Source organism: Saccopteryx bilineata, chromosome 2 (assembly GCF_036850765.1).
Source record: "Saccopteryx bilineata isolate mSacBil1 chromosome 2, mSacBil1_pri_phased_curated, whole genome shotgun sequence".
NCBI classification, from domain to species: domain Eukaryota; kingdom Metazoa; phylum Chordata; class Mammalia; order Chiroptera; family Emballonuridae; genus Saccopteryx; species Saccopteryx bilineata.
Genome location: NC_089491.1, coordinates 157,001,749 through 157,019,214, shown reverse-complemented (window position 1 = coordinate 157,019,214; position 17,466 = coordinate 157,001,749). Strand labels below are relative to the sequence as shown.

Below are 17,466 nucleotides of genomic sequence, written 5' to 3'. Positions count from 1 at the left end.
GGCCTGGGCGCCACCTCCCGCTCCCTGGGGCCCGCACCTGCAAAGTGGTGATGTGCTTGTCGTTGAACTTGTTCTCACAGTAGCGGAGCACCAGCGACGTCTTCCCCACGCAGCCTTCCCCCAGCAGCACCACCTTGAACGAGTAGGCTCGGCCCGCCGCCGCCCCGCCGCCGGCCGCAGCCATGCCGGCGCTCCCCGGCCGCCCGAAGCCTACAGCAGCGCCGCGCTCCCCGCCGCAGCGCCCGCACCGCCGCGGCCCGCACCGGCCCCTCCGCACTGGCCGGCCACCCCCGGCGCCGCCTCCACCGCCTCCCGGGGCGAGGCCTGGCTGAGCCGAGGGAAAGTCCGAGAACGAAAGGCCCCAGTACCCACGTCAGGCACCCGAGAGGCCAGGAGTGCAACCTCTCCGCCTCCCTCTAATGGCGTCTCCTTCCTCCTACGTCACACTTCGGGTCACGTGACGGCCGCGGGCCCTGGAACGCGCCCAGGAGAGCGTGCCCGGCTGTGGGCGGGGCTCCCGCGGCCTCTTCCTGGGTGTGGTTCGCCGTGAGCGGAGGTCAGGCGTGCAGCGCCCGCAAAGCCAGGCTGTCTGAGGGTCGCCGGCGCTCTGCCTTCTGTAGGAACCTGGGGAACCAGGAGCGAGTAGTTTGAGGCAAGCGCAGCTCAGGTGGAATGTCGAAGTGCAGGTCGTTGTCGTTCTTGCTTAGGGAATGTTCGCAAGGCTAATGACCTCTTCTCACACCGGAGTCGCTGCAAACCAACTGCCCAAGTGCCCTTCAGTATCTTGATAGTATTTTTTCTTTGGGATACCGAATCATATCTATTGAACTGCTTTTATTTCCCCAGGCCTCCAAGTCTCCTCCTCATCTTTCAGGTCTCAGCTTAAAGCGGAAAGGCCGTTGACCACTCATATTTCTCCCTGGGTCCTTCCGTGCCTCGCCTCCCCCACTCCCCAAGATAGGTATTTCATAACACGGATGTGCCTTGAGCAGTGTTTACCACACACTTCATCGACATTGCTGAGTATTTGCGTTTTGTTAGGCTGTAGATTTGTTAAGGGCTGTGTTAAGACTTGCCCACCTTTTAATTTCTCTCATGTGCCAAGCACGTAATTGGCATTTTATAAATATTTGGGAATGAATGAGTGGATGACACATCATCTTAAACCAGAGGTCCACAAACTTTTTACACAGGGGGCCAAGACTATACTTTCAGGGATCATTTCTATAGTTTGTTACACAGGGGGCCAGTTCACTGTCCCTCAGACCATTGGAGGGCCGAACTATAAAAATACTATGAACAAATCCCTATGCACATTGCACATATCTTATTTTGAAGTGAAAAAACAAAACGGGAACAAATACAATATTTAAAATAAAGAACAAGTAAATTTAAATCAACAAACTGACCAGTATTTCAATGGGAACTATGGGCCTGCTTTTGGCTGAGATGGTCAATGTGCTCCTCTCACTGACCACCAATGAAAGAGGTGCACCTTCCGGAAGTGTAGCGGGCCAGATAAATGGCCTCAGGGGGTAGCATGCGGGCCTGCGGGCTGTAGTTTGGGGAACCCTGTCTTAAACCATTATGCCTTGGCTCCCCAGTTTTTCTCTTTTCCATGAAACTTCTGACATTCCAAATTGCCTCTGCCTTGATAGACCTGGCTTGTTTGATGACTGCTTGTTCCTCATCTCTCTCCCCTTTCAAGAGATATTCTCAAGAAACCATACTAGTGTTTCTGAAAATTTGCAACTAGAAATCTGGTGTTGGGCAAACATTTTTTCTCTTCTAAATTCCTTTTCAACTTTAAACCAGAGAGAGACTATCCATTCACTTAAGTATTTTTAGGTGTCAACCATATACCAGGCCCTTTGCTGAACAAGATACAATGTCTTGTTCAATGTCATCAAGAGCTCACATTTTAGCAAGGAAGACAGACACAATCAATTATACAATAAATGCTTCTATCTTGATACAGCAGTTTAGAGTAATTTGCAAACTGGAATAACTTAGGCAAGAAGGGAGGAGAGCTCTGCAATCAGAGACAACAGCACAACCTTGAAGTAAGAAGGAACAAGCATCTAAAGTTAAGCAATATAAGTATGCAGAGAGGAAAGAAACTAACTGAGCATCTGATGAGACAAGCAAGGAAGCCAGGGGCCTTTCAGCAAATGAAGTGTTTTAATCAAGGAGGCTGATATAATCAGATTTGACTTTCAAAAGATCACTCTGGCTGTACTGTAATTTGGAAAATGGATTAAGAAGGATAATATCACTTCAATTTATTTAGAATCAGTCATTAAAAAGACTTTATGTCTATTAAATATTCTCATGATTATATCTGAGGATATATTCTCTATGTCTATCTGCAGTGCTCCATTCAGAGCCTTTGTATATTCATGAATACTTTCAGAAGTAGAAAGCAATTTCATTCTGATGGGGGACCTTCTGCTGTTTGCTCTGAATTCTTTTTCATATTGGACCGAAATCTGCCTCTCTCTGCCTATAATTAATTGTTCCTGTTCAACTTACAGGGCATGTATCTAATCTCTATTCCGTGTGAAACATCTTAATATATATGTAGAAAGCTATGTGAAACTAGGAACTAGTCCTCTGGAAACTGACTGCAAGAGGGGAGGAGAGAGAAAAGGGGAGAGGGAAGGGAAGAGAAGCAGATGGTTGCTTCTTATGTGTGCCCTGACCGAGGATAGAGCACGGGGCATCCACACACCAGGCTTACACTCTATCCACTGAGCTTGTTTGTTTTTTAGATTCCACATACAGTGGTACCTTGAGATATGAACAGACCAACATACAATTTTTTTTAAGATATGAGCTGCGACTCAGTTCGTATTTTTGTTTGAGATCTGAGCGAAATTCTGAGATACGGGTCGTGATTCGGGAAGCTGCCGCTAGTTGGCACACGGGTCCAGTACTGGCAGTTTGATATACGAGTTGACTGACTTACAAGCTCGTTTACAGAACAAATTAAATTCGCATCTCAGGGTACCACTGTATAGGTGAAATCATCTGGCATTTGTTCTTCTCTGGCTGATTTATTTCACTCAGCAAACTCAGAACAATGGCCTCTGCCAGCACTTCTGTCTGGGAGAAAGCTGCCTCTTCAGACCTTGTTCTGAAGCCAGACAATTCAGAACCTCCCTATATGTTCCTGGCACCTTTCCAGCTTCTGCCCCAATGCTGGAATTTAGAGCAAGTGAGTCCAAGTAAGTTGATGTGCAGTTCTTTAAGAAGAGTTCCCAGTACTCTGGTAGCCCTCCATCTTAGTCATAATCCCTGCTGGCTTTCACAGCCAGAAGCTATGGGGACTTCTCTCAGCATTGGAACCCTAGCTGAGGGGTCCTGGTGTGGGGTTGAGACCCCTTGCTCCCCAGGGGCAACCTCCAAAGTGAAGACATCCCTCTCAATTCTCAACCACCACATGTGTGTGTGAGACAAGCCTTCCCAATTGTCAACCGCCACACCTGGGTGTAGGACCAGGTAGCTCCCACCCCTCCACCCCTCTCACCAGTCTTTTTTTTTTTTTTTTTTTTTTTTTTTTTGTGAGAGAGAGACAAAGTCAGAGAGAAGGACAGACAGGAAGGGATGAGAAGCATCAATTCTTCTTTGCGGCACCTTCGTTGTTCATTGATTGTTTTTCTCATATGTGCCTTGACTGGGGGAGGGGGGCTACAGCAGACCAAGTGACCCCTTGCTCGAGCCAGCGACCTTGGGCTCAAGCTGGTGAGCCTTGCTCAAACCAGATGACCCGCACTCAAGCTGGCGACCTTGGGGTCTCGAACCTGGGTCCTCCACGTCCCAATCCGACACTCTATCCAGTGCGCCACCACCTGGTCATGCCTCTCTTGCCAGTCTTGACATAGCCTCCTCTTCACATCCCCAGTTATAGCACTCTGTTCAGCTAAATCTCAGGCAGCTCTGAATGATGATTTTTCTGCAGTTCAGCTGCAATTCTGATGTGGATGGAGGATCTGAGCACTGCATTCACCTACTCCATCATCCGGACTGGAAACTCTGTAATAGCCATGTTTTATGCCAAACTGGCACCTATACCTCCCTCTCCTTTCAATTAGAATCTGGTCCTTGCTCAGGTATCCACTCTGTCCTGTATCAAGGGCTATGCCCCTAGTTTCCAGTTGGTTCTGATCTTAACTCCCTGCGGTTCTTACCAGCTTTTCTAGGCCACTATCCCTGCATGTGAACCAACAGTTCAAGTGCTTCTTGCTGGCAAACAAAACTGAGCTGTAATTATAAACATTGGCCACAAAGGGGCACAAGCAGCTCAATGAAATTTACCAGGTTGGCCAGTGTAGATTCAAGACTAGAACTCAAAAGCCCCTCAACATGCAAAAGAAACGAATGGGAGATTATCTTCACAGTTGTGGAAAATGAGAACATTCCAAAATATGTATGGGCTAGGGGAGAGAGAAAGGGACAGTTCCCAAACCATTATTCCCAAGGTGACAATGTTAATTTAAAGCATCTCAAGAACCTTTACATATTCTGGTCAAAAAATAAATTTAAGCCAAACTTTTAGATTCTCAGGATTTATCAATTTCTACTACAATATGTTTAATTTCAAAGGTTAAAAGGGAGAATAAAGAAGCCAAACACTTTAATTGTAGTGTGTATTTTCTAGTTCCATTTATTAATTGTATTTTGAAATAACCAGAGCACAGGTTGTATCAGTTGGAAGTATTATATTTTGACATGATTGGCAATAGAATTGGGTAGCCACAATTTCTAAATTACTAAAAAGATTCAGTTCAGAATAGTAGCACTGTTACTGAATCAGTCAAGCATGCTCACTTTTAAAAACTAGATGTCAGCGCCCTGGCCGGTTGGTGGCTCAGTGGTAGAACGTCGGCCTGGCGTGCGGGGGACCCAGGTTCGATTCCTGGCCAGGGCACATAGGAGAAGCGCCCATTTGCTTCTCCACGCCCCCCCCACCCCTCCTCTCTGTCTTTCTCTTCCCCTCCCGCAGCCAAGGCTCCATTGGAGCAAAGATGGCCCGGGCCCTGGGGATGGCTCCTTGGCCTCTGCCCCAGGCGCTAGAGTGGCTCTGGTCGCAGCAGAGCAACGCCCGCCCGGGAAGGGCAGAGCATCGCTCCCTGGTGGGCAGAGCCTCGCCCCTGGTGGGCGTGCCGGGTGGATCCCAGTCGGGCGCATGCGGGAGTCTGTCTGACTGTCTCTCCCCGTTTCCAGCTTCAGAAAAATACAAAAACAAACAAACAAACAAACAAAAAAACTAGATGTCAGGAGTTATATGGAACTGGAAATTCTAAAGAGATGTGTCCTCTTAAACTAGGCTTGAATGACTATACTTTTTCATCTTCTTGAGAAAGAAATCAGTGTAGAAATGGAAAAGCCGCTTCAACATTTTTTTTTTACTGTGGTGAAATAATTTGGTTGAGGATTTTTTGAGAGATTTGTGATGTTGAGATTGGAGAGCTTTTTGATAGCTGTGGATGGTCTAAAGATGTTTGGAAATACATATATACACTGAGGATTTCAGCATTCAGTACCACTTGCTTGAGTGTTTTCTCTATTGGCTACTCTTTCCTGTTTGGTAAGTGTCATTTAAAGCTTACAATTTCTCATGCCATTTTCTAAATACTTCCTAGCATTTATTACTGAATATGACAATTATTTATCTATTTATCAGTCATAGAGCTGTAAGCTCCGTGGTAGTAAAGACCTGCTTTGTTCACCATTATATACTGTATCCAGAATAATGCCTGGAACAGGGTAGATGCAAAATAAATAACTGAACCTCCCAAGTACCAGCTCTCTTATGCCTTCATTTCCAGTAAATATATTTCTCTCTCTTTTTGCCTTTGTACAAACTTCCAATTCCTTGAACCTCCATCTGCTGCTGACCCTACCAAGCCTATTTGCATAAAGGTCCCTCCCTTGAGTCTTTTAGACTAAATTCCAACCTAGAGTATGAAGGGTGAAGCTCTATGACACGGAGCAAAAATACAGCTGCTGAGGATGGAACATTTACAGAGCGATTGTTGCGTAGAATATTCTGAGAGCTCACACAAGTCTTTGGATCAATCTAGTACCCATCAGGTATAGTCAAGAGACCTCATGGAAAAAATGGGTTATTCAGTGAAGATCTCAGGGGTCTCACTGTAGTAGTGGACCGACACTGGCTCTAGGGCAAAGCTACCTAAATACACCTAGAACACTTAAAATCAAAGCTCAGAAAGTTGAAGTTGATCCAAAAGTAACTTCCAGAACAAAGTTCAACACTCTTTAAAGAAATATTACAAAATATTTTAAAGGCATGTTACAAAAAAAGATGGGGAGGCCTGACCTGTGGTGGCGCAGTGGATAAAGCATCAACCTGGAAATGCTGAGGTCGCCGGTTCAAAACCCTGGGCTTGCCTGGTCAAGGCACATATGGGAGTTGATGCTTCCAGCTCCTCCCCCCTTCTCTCTCTCTGTCTCTCTCTCCTCTCTCTCCCTCTCTCTCCTCTCTAAAAATGAATAAATAAATTAATTAATTAAAAAAAAAAAAGATGGGGAGGCCAAAATCAGAGTTCAGGGAGGTTGAAGCTGCTACAAGTTTGAGACAGAGACCTGGAGAGTAGAGCACTGCACAGAGAGAGACTTCAGGAGGACGGTAGAGGGCTCTCTCAAATATGTAACTGAGTTCTAATTAGCCCATGAGTAAGAGGAACCTTGGAAATAGCCACTGGAAAAGAAAAAGAACTATCTAATGGAGTTCACACAAGGCAGGGAATTGTTTATGTTCCCACCTGTCACAGTACAAAGAGACCATCATACCCAGGGCATTGGGTACACTCTTCAGAAAAGTCAGGACTTAGCAGCAAGGATACAAAGCCCAGAGTGAAGTCTTCTCTGAGCCTGCCAAACGAATGCTTAATGCTAAGCCTTAAGTGGATCAAACTGATCCTCAGGTAGGGTTGATAAAATCACTACTCTTTAAAAGGATGACCCTTGTGCACTGTTTGTGGGAATGTAAAATAGTGCAGCCATTATGGAAAACAGTATGCAGTTTCCTCAAAAAAGTTTTAAATTGCCATATGATTCTAGCAATCCCATTTCTGGGTACATGGATAAAAAAATTCAAAGAAGGATCATGGAGAGATATTTGCATGTCCATGTTCATTGTAGCATTATTTGCTATAGTGAAGAGATAGAAGTAACCTGAGTGTCCATTGACAGAGTAATAGATAAAGAAAATGTAGTATGTACATACAATGAAATTTTATGCAGCCTTAAAAAAAGGAAATCGGCCCTGGCTGGTGGCTCAATGATCAGAGTATCGGCCCTGCATATGGACCTCTCAGGTTTGATCCTTGGTCAGGGCACACAGAAGAAACACCCATCTACTTCTCTCCCCCTCCTATCACCCCCTCTCTCCCTCTTTCCCTCCCACAGTCAGTGACTTGATTGGTTCAAGCAACACCCCAGATGCTGAGGATAGCTCAGTTGATCCAAGTGCAGCAGTCTCAGTTCTAAAAACAGCTCAGTACTCAAATACTGGCCTCAGATGGGGTTGCTAGGTGGATCCCAGTTGAGTGCATGTGGGAGTCTGCCTCACTATCTCCTTTCCTCTCACCAAAAGAAAAAAAAAAAAGGAAATCCTGTCACTTGCTAACACAGATATGAACCTCAAAGACATTACACTAAACTAAATAGCATAGTCTCAAAAGGACAAATACTGCATGATTCCACTCAGATGAAGGCTCTAAAGGGGGGAAGGCTAAAAAAGAAAGCTGGTTGTCAAAGGCTGGGGGGAGTTGTGAGTTGGGGGGAATTGGTGTGTATAGAGTTTCAGTTTTCCAAGATAAAGAAGTTCTAGATATTTGTTGCCCAATAATTAACACTACTGAACATTTTTTTAGATTTATTTATTGATTTTTAGAGAGAGATAGGGAGAGAGAGAAAGAGGGGAGAGAAGCTAAAAGCATCAACTTGTAGTAGTTGCTTCCTGTATGTGCCTTGACCAGGCAAGCCTAGGGTTTCGAACCAGCAACCTCAGTGTTCCATATTGACGCTTCATCCACTGCGCCACCACAGGTCAGGCAACACTACTGAATGTAAAAATGGTGAAGATGGTAAATTTAATGTTGTATGCTTTTTACCATAATAAAAACAAAATCCATCCAATCTCTAATTAATCTATCACCTTAAATTCATATGTATATAAAAGGTTTTTTTTTCTTTCAGGTCTATTAACCTGTTTGTTTTTTCCTATTGTAATATTATATTGATCTTGTAGAGTATTTATATTAAATGTTCAAAATTTAATGGGACAAATTTCACTTCATTGTTCTTTTTTTTTTTTTAAGATTTTGTTTACTGATTTGAGAGAAAGGAGAGAGAAGTGGGGAGAGGAGCAGGAAGCATCAATTCATAGTAATAGTTGTTTCCCATACATGCCTTGACACTACAGCCCTGGATTTTGAGCCAGCGACCTCAGCATTCCAGGTCGATGCTTTATCCACTGCACCACCACAGGCCAGGCATCATTGTTCTTATTTTTTCTTGGCTCTTCTGTAGCATTTAACTTTTCATATCAATGTTAGGAGAATTTTATCCAATTCCATAATAAACATAATTAGGGTGACAACTAATTAATTTATTATTTTTGGGAGAACTGCTATTTTTATGCTAACTTTTCCTATCCAAGAATATAGTGTGTCTTCCTGTAAAGCCAGGAGGCAGGGCCATGGCCAGCATCAGAGCTGCCTGGCTCATGCAGGTTCGCATTGGATTCGGACAGTCGGCAGAGAAACAGCGGAGCCAAAAACTGGTGGGCCATAGTCTTTAATTCTAGCTTTGCACCCGGCGGGCAAGTAAAAATACACACTGGGCTCCAAAACCCAGTCACATTCAGTGCTCACAAAGCTACTGACTTATCCGAGTTTCCTAGAATCAAAGGTTTCTAGCTCACCAGACTTATTCACCTCTGTTCCCCATCTCCTTCCTTATCCCAGATACAAACTCTACACAAACTGGCATCTCACTCAGCACTCCGCCATCTTGGCTGCTTCTCCTGGCCTCCTCCACGTGGCCTTTCTCTGCTGCTGGCTCTACTCTCTCCTCTGCTGAAAATCTCAGGAACCAAGAGCGCAAACTCTCGTTCCACCCCCATTTTATATTGTAGCTATCCAAACCCTTAATCCAATATACAAAACAGGGAAGTCTCTAATACAAAGTCACCCTCTGAGACATGATAGGATTGTACAGCCCTACATCAAAAAGGGTAGGAAAGGCTTAATCCCAAAACCAAGCCCCAGGCTAAAAGATTCTGCCTGCCTTTAGCCCACCCCAACACACATTAATATCACCTGAGCGAAGGCCTCCTCCTGTTATCTTTAACAAAGTGAGCATAATACATTTTATCTGCCCAACACTTCCCATCTTCCCATTTCTTCTAGTCTAATATTTTTATATAATGCCTACCAATAATATCTATCATAGATTTATTTTATATTTTAATGAACTTATTCCTAAGCATTTTGTAGTTTTTTCACCATTATGAATCTAACATAGAATATTTTCTCATTTTCCATTTCTAGGTATCAGAAAACTGAAAAATTTACTGAATTTGGGGTTGACCTATAGTAGTGCAACCACTGTGAATTAATGCTTCCCCTTTCTCCTTTTTCTCTATCCCTATCTCTCTCTCTCCTCTCTCTCTGAAAATCAAGAAATAAAATCTAAAAAAAAAAGTTCAGGGCCAAATAAAATCTTAAAAAAAATTCTACTGAATTTAGATATTGCTTTGATATAGCGCTAACAGTGATTTTTTTTTTTTTTTTTTTTTTTTTTTTTTTTTTTTTAGTAATTCTACTGGCATTTTATTGAGTCTCTTGGGTTTTCTTAGTATATAATGTCATCAGCAGAAAGAAATTAAACTGTTTTAAATTTTTTTATCATCTTAATGCATTTATTAAAACTTCCAACACAAGGTGAAATAAAGACAGTGATACTATGCTTAGTTTCTGATTTTAATTTAAATTGTTTACTTAGTTTACTATTTAAAATAGTACTAGAATATTTTTGAATAAACGATTTTTGTTATATTTTGATAGCTTCCTTCTAATCTATAATACTTATAAGACAGCATAGGGCCCTGGCCAGTGGCTCAGTGTACAGAGCATCAGCCTGGCATATGGACATCCTGGGTTCAATTCTTGGTCAGGGCACACAGAAGTGATCATCTGCTTCTCTTGTCCTCCTCTCTTCTTTCTCTCTCTCTTCCCCTCTTGCAGCCAGTGACTCAACTGGTTCAAGCGGTGGTGGTTGCTGAGGATTGGCCTCAGGTACTAAAAATAGCATGGTACTTGAGCATCAGCCTTCTATGGGGTTGCTGGCTGGATTCAGGTCAGGTTGCATGAGAGAGTCTGCCTCACTATCTCCCCTCCCCCCCCCTCACCTAAAAGAAAGAAAAAAAAGGACAGCATAGGAACTTAGCACAAGCAGAAGAAATGCCATATGGCCAGAAGGAACACCAGATAAGCTGACCACAAGAATGCAACTACTCCTCTACTTCCTATGAAAATGCAAAAGTAGTTATTCTTATCTCCTTTCTAACCACTTACCCCATTGCAGATGTTGAGACCACTGTTCTGCACATGCAGTGGAATAAAGTTTGACCACTCCACACTATCCTGGGGTGGCAGTAGTGAGCAACATCACCACCTTGTCCTCACAGGGCAGGCTCAGAGATTGTTGCAAAGCAACTCAAAGGTAGGAGGAAGTGGTCTAGCCCTAACACAGACAAAAATTCATGAACTGCCCTATCTTTATGCAAGTGGGCCTTATCCTTAGCCTATTAAAAACAACCCAACAAAACCATTCAGAGAACCAGTCAGGAACCCTGTCCTCCTGTGCTGTCTGTCTCCCAGGGTTTCTCTTGATTTCCATCTTGGGAACCCAAGAATGCCAAGGCAGGTAACATTTAGACCTTCCATATAGGTATGGCTGTTAATTTATCAAATAGCCTTTTGATATTTATTGATGTCACATGTTTTTTACTCTTTAATTGTTCTAATAATGCATTATGTTGATAGATATTCTGATGTTCAAACACTGTCGCATTCTTTTTTTTTTTTTTTTTTTTGTATTTTTCTGAAGCTGGAAACGGGGAGAGGCAGTCAGACAGACTCCCACATGCGCTCGACCGGGATCCACCTGGCATGCCCACCAGGGGCGATGCTCTGCCCACCAGGGGGTGATGCTCTGCCCCTCCGGGGCGTTGCTCTGCCGCGACCAGAGTCACTCTAGTGCCTGGGGCAGAGGCCAAGGAGCCATCCCCAGCACCCGGGCCATCTTTGCTCCAATGGAGCCTTGGCTGCAGGAGGGGAAGAGAGAGACAGAGAGGAAGGAGGGGGGGTGGTGGAGAAGCAAATGGGTGCTTCTCCTATGTGCCCTGGCCGGGAATTGAACCCGGGTCCCCTGCACGCCAGGCCGACGCTCTACCACTGAGCCAACCGGCCAGGGCCACACTGTCGCATTCTTGAAACAAACCTTGCTTGAACTTAATATATATATTGTTGGTCAAATAAGTTTGTAAATATAATATATGTGTTTGCTTGCTTATAGTTTGCATTGGATATGGGGGGACAGGCTGTAAGCAGGCAGGATTCTTATAGCCTAAGGCTTAGTTTTAAGACTAAGCCTTTCTCACCCTATTTGATATAAGGTGGTGCACTCTTATGAGGAATCCCATTATGCCTCAGATAAGTGACTTTGTATCAGACTTCCTTGTTTGTATATTGGATTAAAGGTTTTGATTTCTACACTATAAAACAGGGCAGACCGGGAGCTTGCTCTTGGTTCCTGAGATTAGCATTAGAGAGGAGAGCAGAGAGAGGCCATGTGGAGGAGAGGAGAGTTAGCCAAGATGGTAGAGTGCTAAAGGAGAAGCCAGTTTGTGCAGAGTTTGTGCGGAGAGGAGGAGATGGGAAACAGAGGTGAATAAAGCTGGTTAGGTAGATACCTTTGATTCTACGAAACTCGGATAAGTCAGTAGCTTTGTGAGCACTGAATCAGTGGGTTTTGGAGCCCAATGTGTATTTTTACTTGCCCACTGGGTGCAAGCTAGGATTAAAGGTAATGGCCCACCAGTTCGTGGCTCTGTTGTTTCATTACCATCTGTCCGAATCTAATGCGAACCTGCATGGGCCTGACTTATGATGGTGGCCACGCCTACTGGTTTTACACCATCTGTCTGAATCTAATGCGAACCTGCATGTGAATGGCCACAATGGTGGCTCCTGGCCATACATATATGATTCTATTTGCAAAATTTTGAAAAAGAATTATGCACCTATATTTGTGAGATATAAAAGTAGATTCTAAATTTAATAGAACTATTGAAAAGAAGGAAAGGAAAATAGAATAAATAATAATAAAACCAAGCCAGCTAACATATGGGATAAAGATATGTAGAAAAATAAAATATAAATATTACATACCAAGTATGAATGTTGGGCAGATAAAATATATTATGCTCACTTTGTTAAAGATGGCGCTGCCCACATGGAAGCCCATTGCCCAGGCAATGGTATTGCTTGCCCTTCTTGCTTGGGATGGGCGAGATTATATTAATGTGTGTTGGGGGGCGGGCTGTGAATAGGCAGGATCCTTGTAGCCTGGGGCTTGGTTTTGGGATTAAGCCTTTCCCACCCTTTTTGATGTGGGGTGGTGCAATCCCATCATGTCTCTAATAAGTGACTTTGTATTAGAGACTTCCCTATTTTGTATATTGGATTAAAGGTTTTGATTTCTACACTATAAAATGGGAGCAGAACAGGAGCTTGCTCTTAGTTTCTGAGATTAGCATTAGAGGGGAGAGAGCAGAGAGGAGAGCAGAGAAAGGCTACGTGGAGGAGGCCAGGAGAAGCTGCCAAGATGGCAAAGTGTTGAGTGAGAGGCCAGTTTGTGCAGAGTTTGTGCAGGGAGAAGGAAGGAGATGGGAAACAGAGGTGAATAAGTCTGGTGAGCTAGAAACCTTTGATTCTAGGAAACTCGGATAAGTCAGTAGCTTTGTGAGCATTGAATGTGAGTGGGTTTTGGAGCCCAGTGTGTGTTTTTACTTGCCCGCCGGGTGCAAGCTAGGATTAAAGATGATGGCCCATCAGTTTTTGGCTCTGTTGTTTCTTTACCGACTGTCCGAATCCAATGCGAACCTGCATGGGTCAGGCTGCTGTGATAGTGGCCGTGGCTTCTGGCTTTACAATAAAGGAAGAAATAAAATGTAGTATATGTTAGGTCTCTTACTTTTCTCCTCTACTTGCTAATGCTTTTTTCTCTTGATTTCCATTTCTCTTTGTTTTGACCTTGAACTTTAAGAGAGTTCTTACACTTTTTTTACCTTTAGGCCATTGCAATGACCAATCTCTTTCAATTTATCTTCTATTAACATATCTATTTTATTTATTTTTTTAAAAAAGATTAATTCATTTTAGAGAAGGGAGAGAGAGAGAGAGAGAAGGGGGGAGGGCAGGAAGCATTAACTCCCATATGTGCCTTGACCAGGCAAGCCCAGGGCTTTGAACCAGTGACCTCAGTGTTCCAGGTTGACACTTGACACACTGTGCCACCACAGATTAGGCTTCTACTAACAAATTTAGTTGGGAATTTCTGTTTTTTATATTTCTTATAATTTTTCTTTACTACAATTGAATTAAAAAAATGTAATTTGTTCTCTTTGGGGTGGAAGATTATTTTCTGTTTATGATTCTTCCCTCCTAGTCTTGTTGTAATATAACCAGTGAGTTCCCCAAAGACACCAAGTCTAGATGAATATTTGAGAAATTTATTAATTAGCCGGCTAGGTACATGGGGCGTGATCCCAAATCATGTAGCCCTCCATACAATTCTGAGGCTGATTTTATAGACAAAATCACATACTGGTTGGGGTGGGTAAGGAGGGGCTCATGACCCTTTTGTCTAGAAGTATACATTACTCTCATGACTTTAGGGTGAGTCCGAGTATAGGAATTCTTGATTAAGGTACATAAACATTGTTTTCTAAGGTTTTCAGATAAGTTTTATCTTCTTTACTCTGTGTGGTAAGTGGCCCCAGGCACCCTTTCAGAGAATTCTAGGAATTAGCTAAACTATAACTAGATGACCCAGTTGCCCTTGTAAGCCAGGAAACTCCTGCATTCTTTTCTTTCATTCCATTCTTTCAGAGGCCTGACTTTTCCTCTTTAAAATGGCATCCCTAATGCTAAGTTTTAAGTTCCTTGGCACCTTATCACAGTCTTACCTACACTGTATAGCAGGGGTCCCCAAACTTTTTACACAGGGGGCCAGTTCACTGTCCCTCAGACCGTTGGAGGGCCGGATTATAAAAAAAACTATGAACAAATCCCTATGCACACTGCACATATTTTATTTTAAAGTAAAAAAACAAAATGGGAACAAATACAATATTTAAAATAAAGAACAAGTAAATTTAAATCAACAAACTGACCAGTATTTCAATGGGAACTATGGGCCTGCTTTTGGCTAATGAGATGGTCAATGTCCGGTTCCGTATTTGTCACTGCTAGCCGTATCAAGTGATATGACGCACTTGGGGAACCATGACGCGTGCATCCTGTGTTTTGCGGTACTGCCATATACAGTACTCCAGGACCACCAATGAAAGAGGTGCCCCTTCCGGAAGTGCGGCGGGGGCCAGATAAATGGCCTAAGGGGGCCGCATGCAGCCCACGGGCCATAGTTTGGGGACCCCTGGGATAGAGCGTCAAACTGGGATGCAGAGGACCCAGGTTTGAGACCCCGAGGTCACCAGCTTGAGCGTGGGCTTATATGGTTTGAGCAAAACAGCTCACCAGCTTGGACCCAAGGTCGCTGGCTTGAGCAAGGGGTTACTCCGTCTGTTGAAGGCCTGTGGTCAAGGCACATATGAGAAAGCAATCAATGAACAACTAAGGTGTCACAACGAAAAACTGATGATTGATGCTTGTCATCTCTCTCCGTTTCTGTCTGTCTGTCCCTGTCTATCCCTCTCTCTGACTCTCTCTCCGTCCCTGTAAAAAAAAAAAAAAAAAAAAATCATTCAACTAATCAGTAATGGAATCAGGACTCAGTCTCATTTCTTCTACTTCTCAGTCCAGTGAGTTTCCTAGTACTAAATGATTTGCCACTGCAGATATAAAGCAAGAAAATCAAGAAACTAATTTAGATCCAAATAAGGTGACCAACTTTTTTACAATGAAAAGGACAAAAAAAATTGAAGCAAACAATATCATAAATAAAAGTAACATTTTATTTATTGCAACAATATACATTATAATATGATAAATACATAATAAAAACATTTGTAATATTTTATATTTTAATTATGCTTACATGCCTATTAATTTTTAATAATAATTTTAAAGAAAAAAGTACTCATTTAGATACAAATACATCACATCACATGCAATGGATCGACTCTGCATGGATTGAATACAGACATTTAAAGATTAGTCTTCCAATATCAAAAAGGAGGACAGGTAGGAGAACACTTTTTGAGGGAGGACAGAACTTATAAGAGAAGGACTGTCCTCCTTATAGGAGGATGACTGGTCACCTTAATATACAGGAATAAAGGTTTAATGTAATCATCATTCAGAAAAACTATATTAGCCAACCTGCAGTGGTGCAGAGGATAAAGCATCGACCTGGAACGCTGAGGTTGTCAGTTTGAAACCCTGGGCTTGCCTGGTCAAGGCACATATGGGAGTTGATGCTTCCTGCTCCTCCCCCCTTTTCTCTCTCTCTTTCTTTGTCTCCTCGCTAACATGAATAAATAATTTTTTTTAAAGAAAATATTAAATATAAAGTGTTCGAATACATTGACTACTAAGCTGAGATTTAGTTTTCAAGTAAAAATGGAAGTGAATAAATAAAGACTTAGTTTAACTGTTATGAAAGGTTGCTAATCATTAGTCTATCTTAGATTACTATTTGGAATTTTCCCAGCTCCTCGGAAAAGTGGACAAACAACCAATAATATTTCTATATCCTGACTGGTGGTGGTACAGTGGAAAGTGGACCTGTGACTCTAAGGTCCTAAAATCAAAACCCCGAAGTTGCCAGCTTGAATGTGGGCTCAGCATGAACTCAGGGTTGCTGGCTAGAGCCCAAAGGTTGTTAGTTTAAAGCCCAAGGTCTCTGGCTTGAACCCAAGGTTGCTGGCTTGAGCAAGGCACATATGAGAAGCAATCAATAAACAAAATGATGCAACTATGAGTTGAGGCTTCTCATCTCTCTCCCTTTCTGTCTGTCTGTCTCTCTCTCAAAATAAAATTCCTATACCATTCCAAGTGGTTTGCATACATGGACCCCAAATCTTCTTGCAACTTTTAGAACTATGTATTTTCTACCACAGATGAGAAAATGAAGTTCATTATCACACAATTTGTAAGTGGTTTTAATCAATAGAATTAAACACCACATTGGTTACTTTTAGTTTCTCATCTGACATGCAAAGAGCTTAGAAGTTGTCACTTTCATTTTCTTTTCTTATCTTTCAACACAAGAGAAAGTTTATTTAGAAAGTCACAGAGGTAGAAGAAGTGAGCCAGCTGGGTTGCATGGACCCAGGAAGCAAGTTACAGAGGCAAAAGAAGAGCACTTGGAACTTAGGAGAGAAAAAGGCAAAGGTGCCCTGGCCGAATAGCTCGACTGGTTAGAGTATCATCCCCATATACAGAGGTTGTGGGTTTGATCCCTGGACAGAGCATATACAGGGACAGATTGATGTTTCTCTCTCTCTCTCTCTCTCTCTCTCTCTCCAAAAAGAAAGAAAGAAAGAAAAAGGCAAAGGTACACATCAGAGGGAAGGAAGAGGAAAGGTACCTGCATGCTAGAAAAAGAGAAAAAGGAAAGAGAGAGAGAGAGAGTATGCACAGGGCCTTTTTTCTTAAGGGTTTTTAAATGCAGAGGGTTTAGGAGAAATCTTAGTGGAGGATCTTAATAGAATATTCATCATCTTTCCAGGTGTCCTTTCAGGGCTATGCTCTCTACTGATTGGTCAGTGCTAAGGTAAGGGGTCACTAGTCATTGCAGCTGGTCCCGATGTCGGCCATGGTGTTGCTTTCTCAGGTTCTGCTGCTTTTCTGGGCTTTGAGCTGAAACACAACTGAGGCCAGATGTCATCTCTAGTTTGACCAAAACTCTGTGTCTGGGCTCAACATGTCTGAGGTGAAAAACAGCTCTATAAGTTAGACCGGAACTTAGATCAGCAACCTTGGTACTTGAATTCTGGCTAAGAAAGAATTTAGAGCCTGACCTGTGGTGATGCAGTAGATAAGGTGGCGCAGTGCATAGAGTGTTGACCTGGAATGTTGAGGTTGCTGGTTCAAAATCCCTGGGCTTGCCCGGTCAGGACACATTTGAGAAGCAACTACTACAAGTTGATGCTTCCTGCTCCTCCCCACTGCTCTCTCTCCTCTC

The 17,466-nt window shown here is 43.0% G+C and overlaps 1 protein-coding gene and 1 long non-coding RNA gene across 2 annotated transcripts in view; one reads left to right on the top strand and one right to left on the bottom strand.

Moving 5' to 3' along the window:
- The window catches only part of RAB21 (RAB21, member RAS oncogene family), a 43,981-nt gene extending 43,561 nt beyond the window's left edge, over positions 1-420 (bottom strand). Inside the window, exon 1 of the mRNA XM_066258252.1 lies at positions 38-420. Within this exon, the coding sequence (XP_066114349.1) occupies positions 38-184 (147 nt within the window). The 5' untranslated portion in view covers positions 185-420. The remainder of the gene's footprint in view (positions 1-37) is intronic.
- Positions 1-17,466, top strand: part of LOC136324837 (uncharacterized) — a 457,224-nt gene that overhangs the window by 252,577 nt on the left and 187,181 nt on the right. The window lies entirely within an intron of this gene.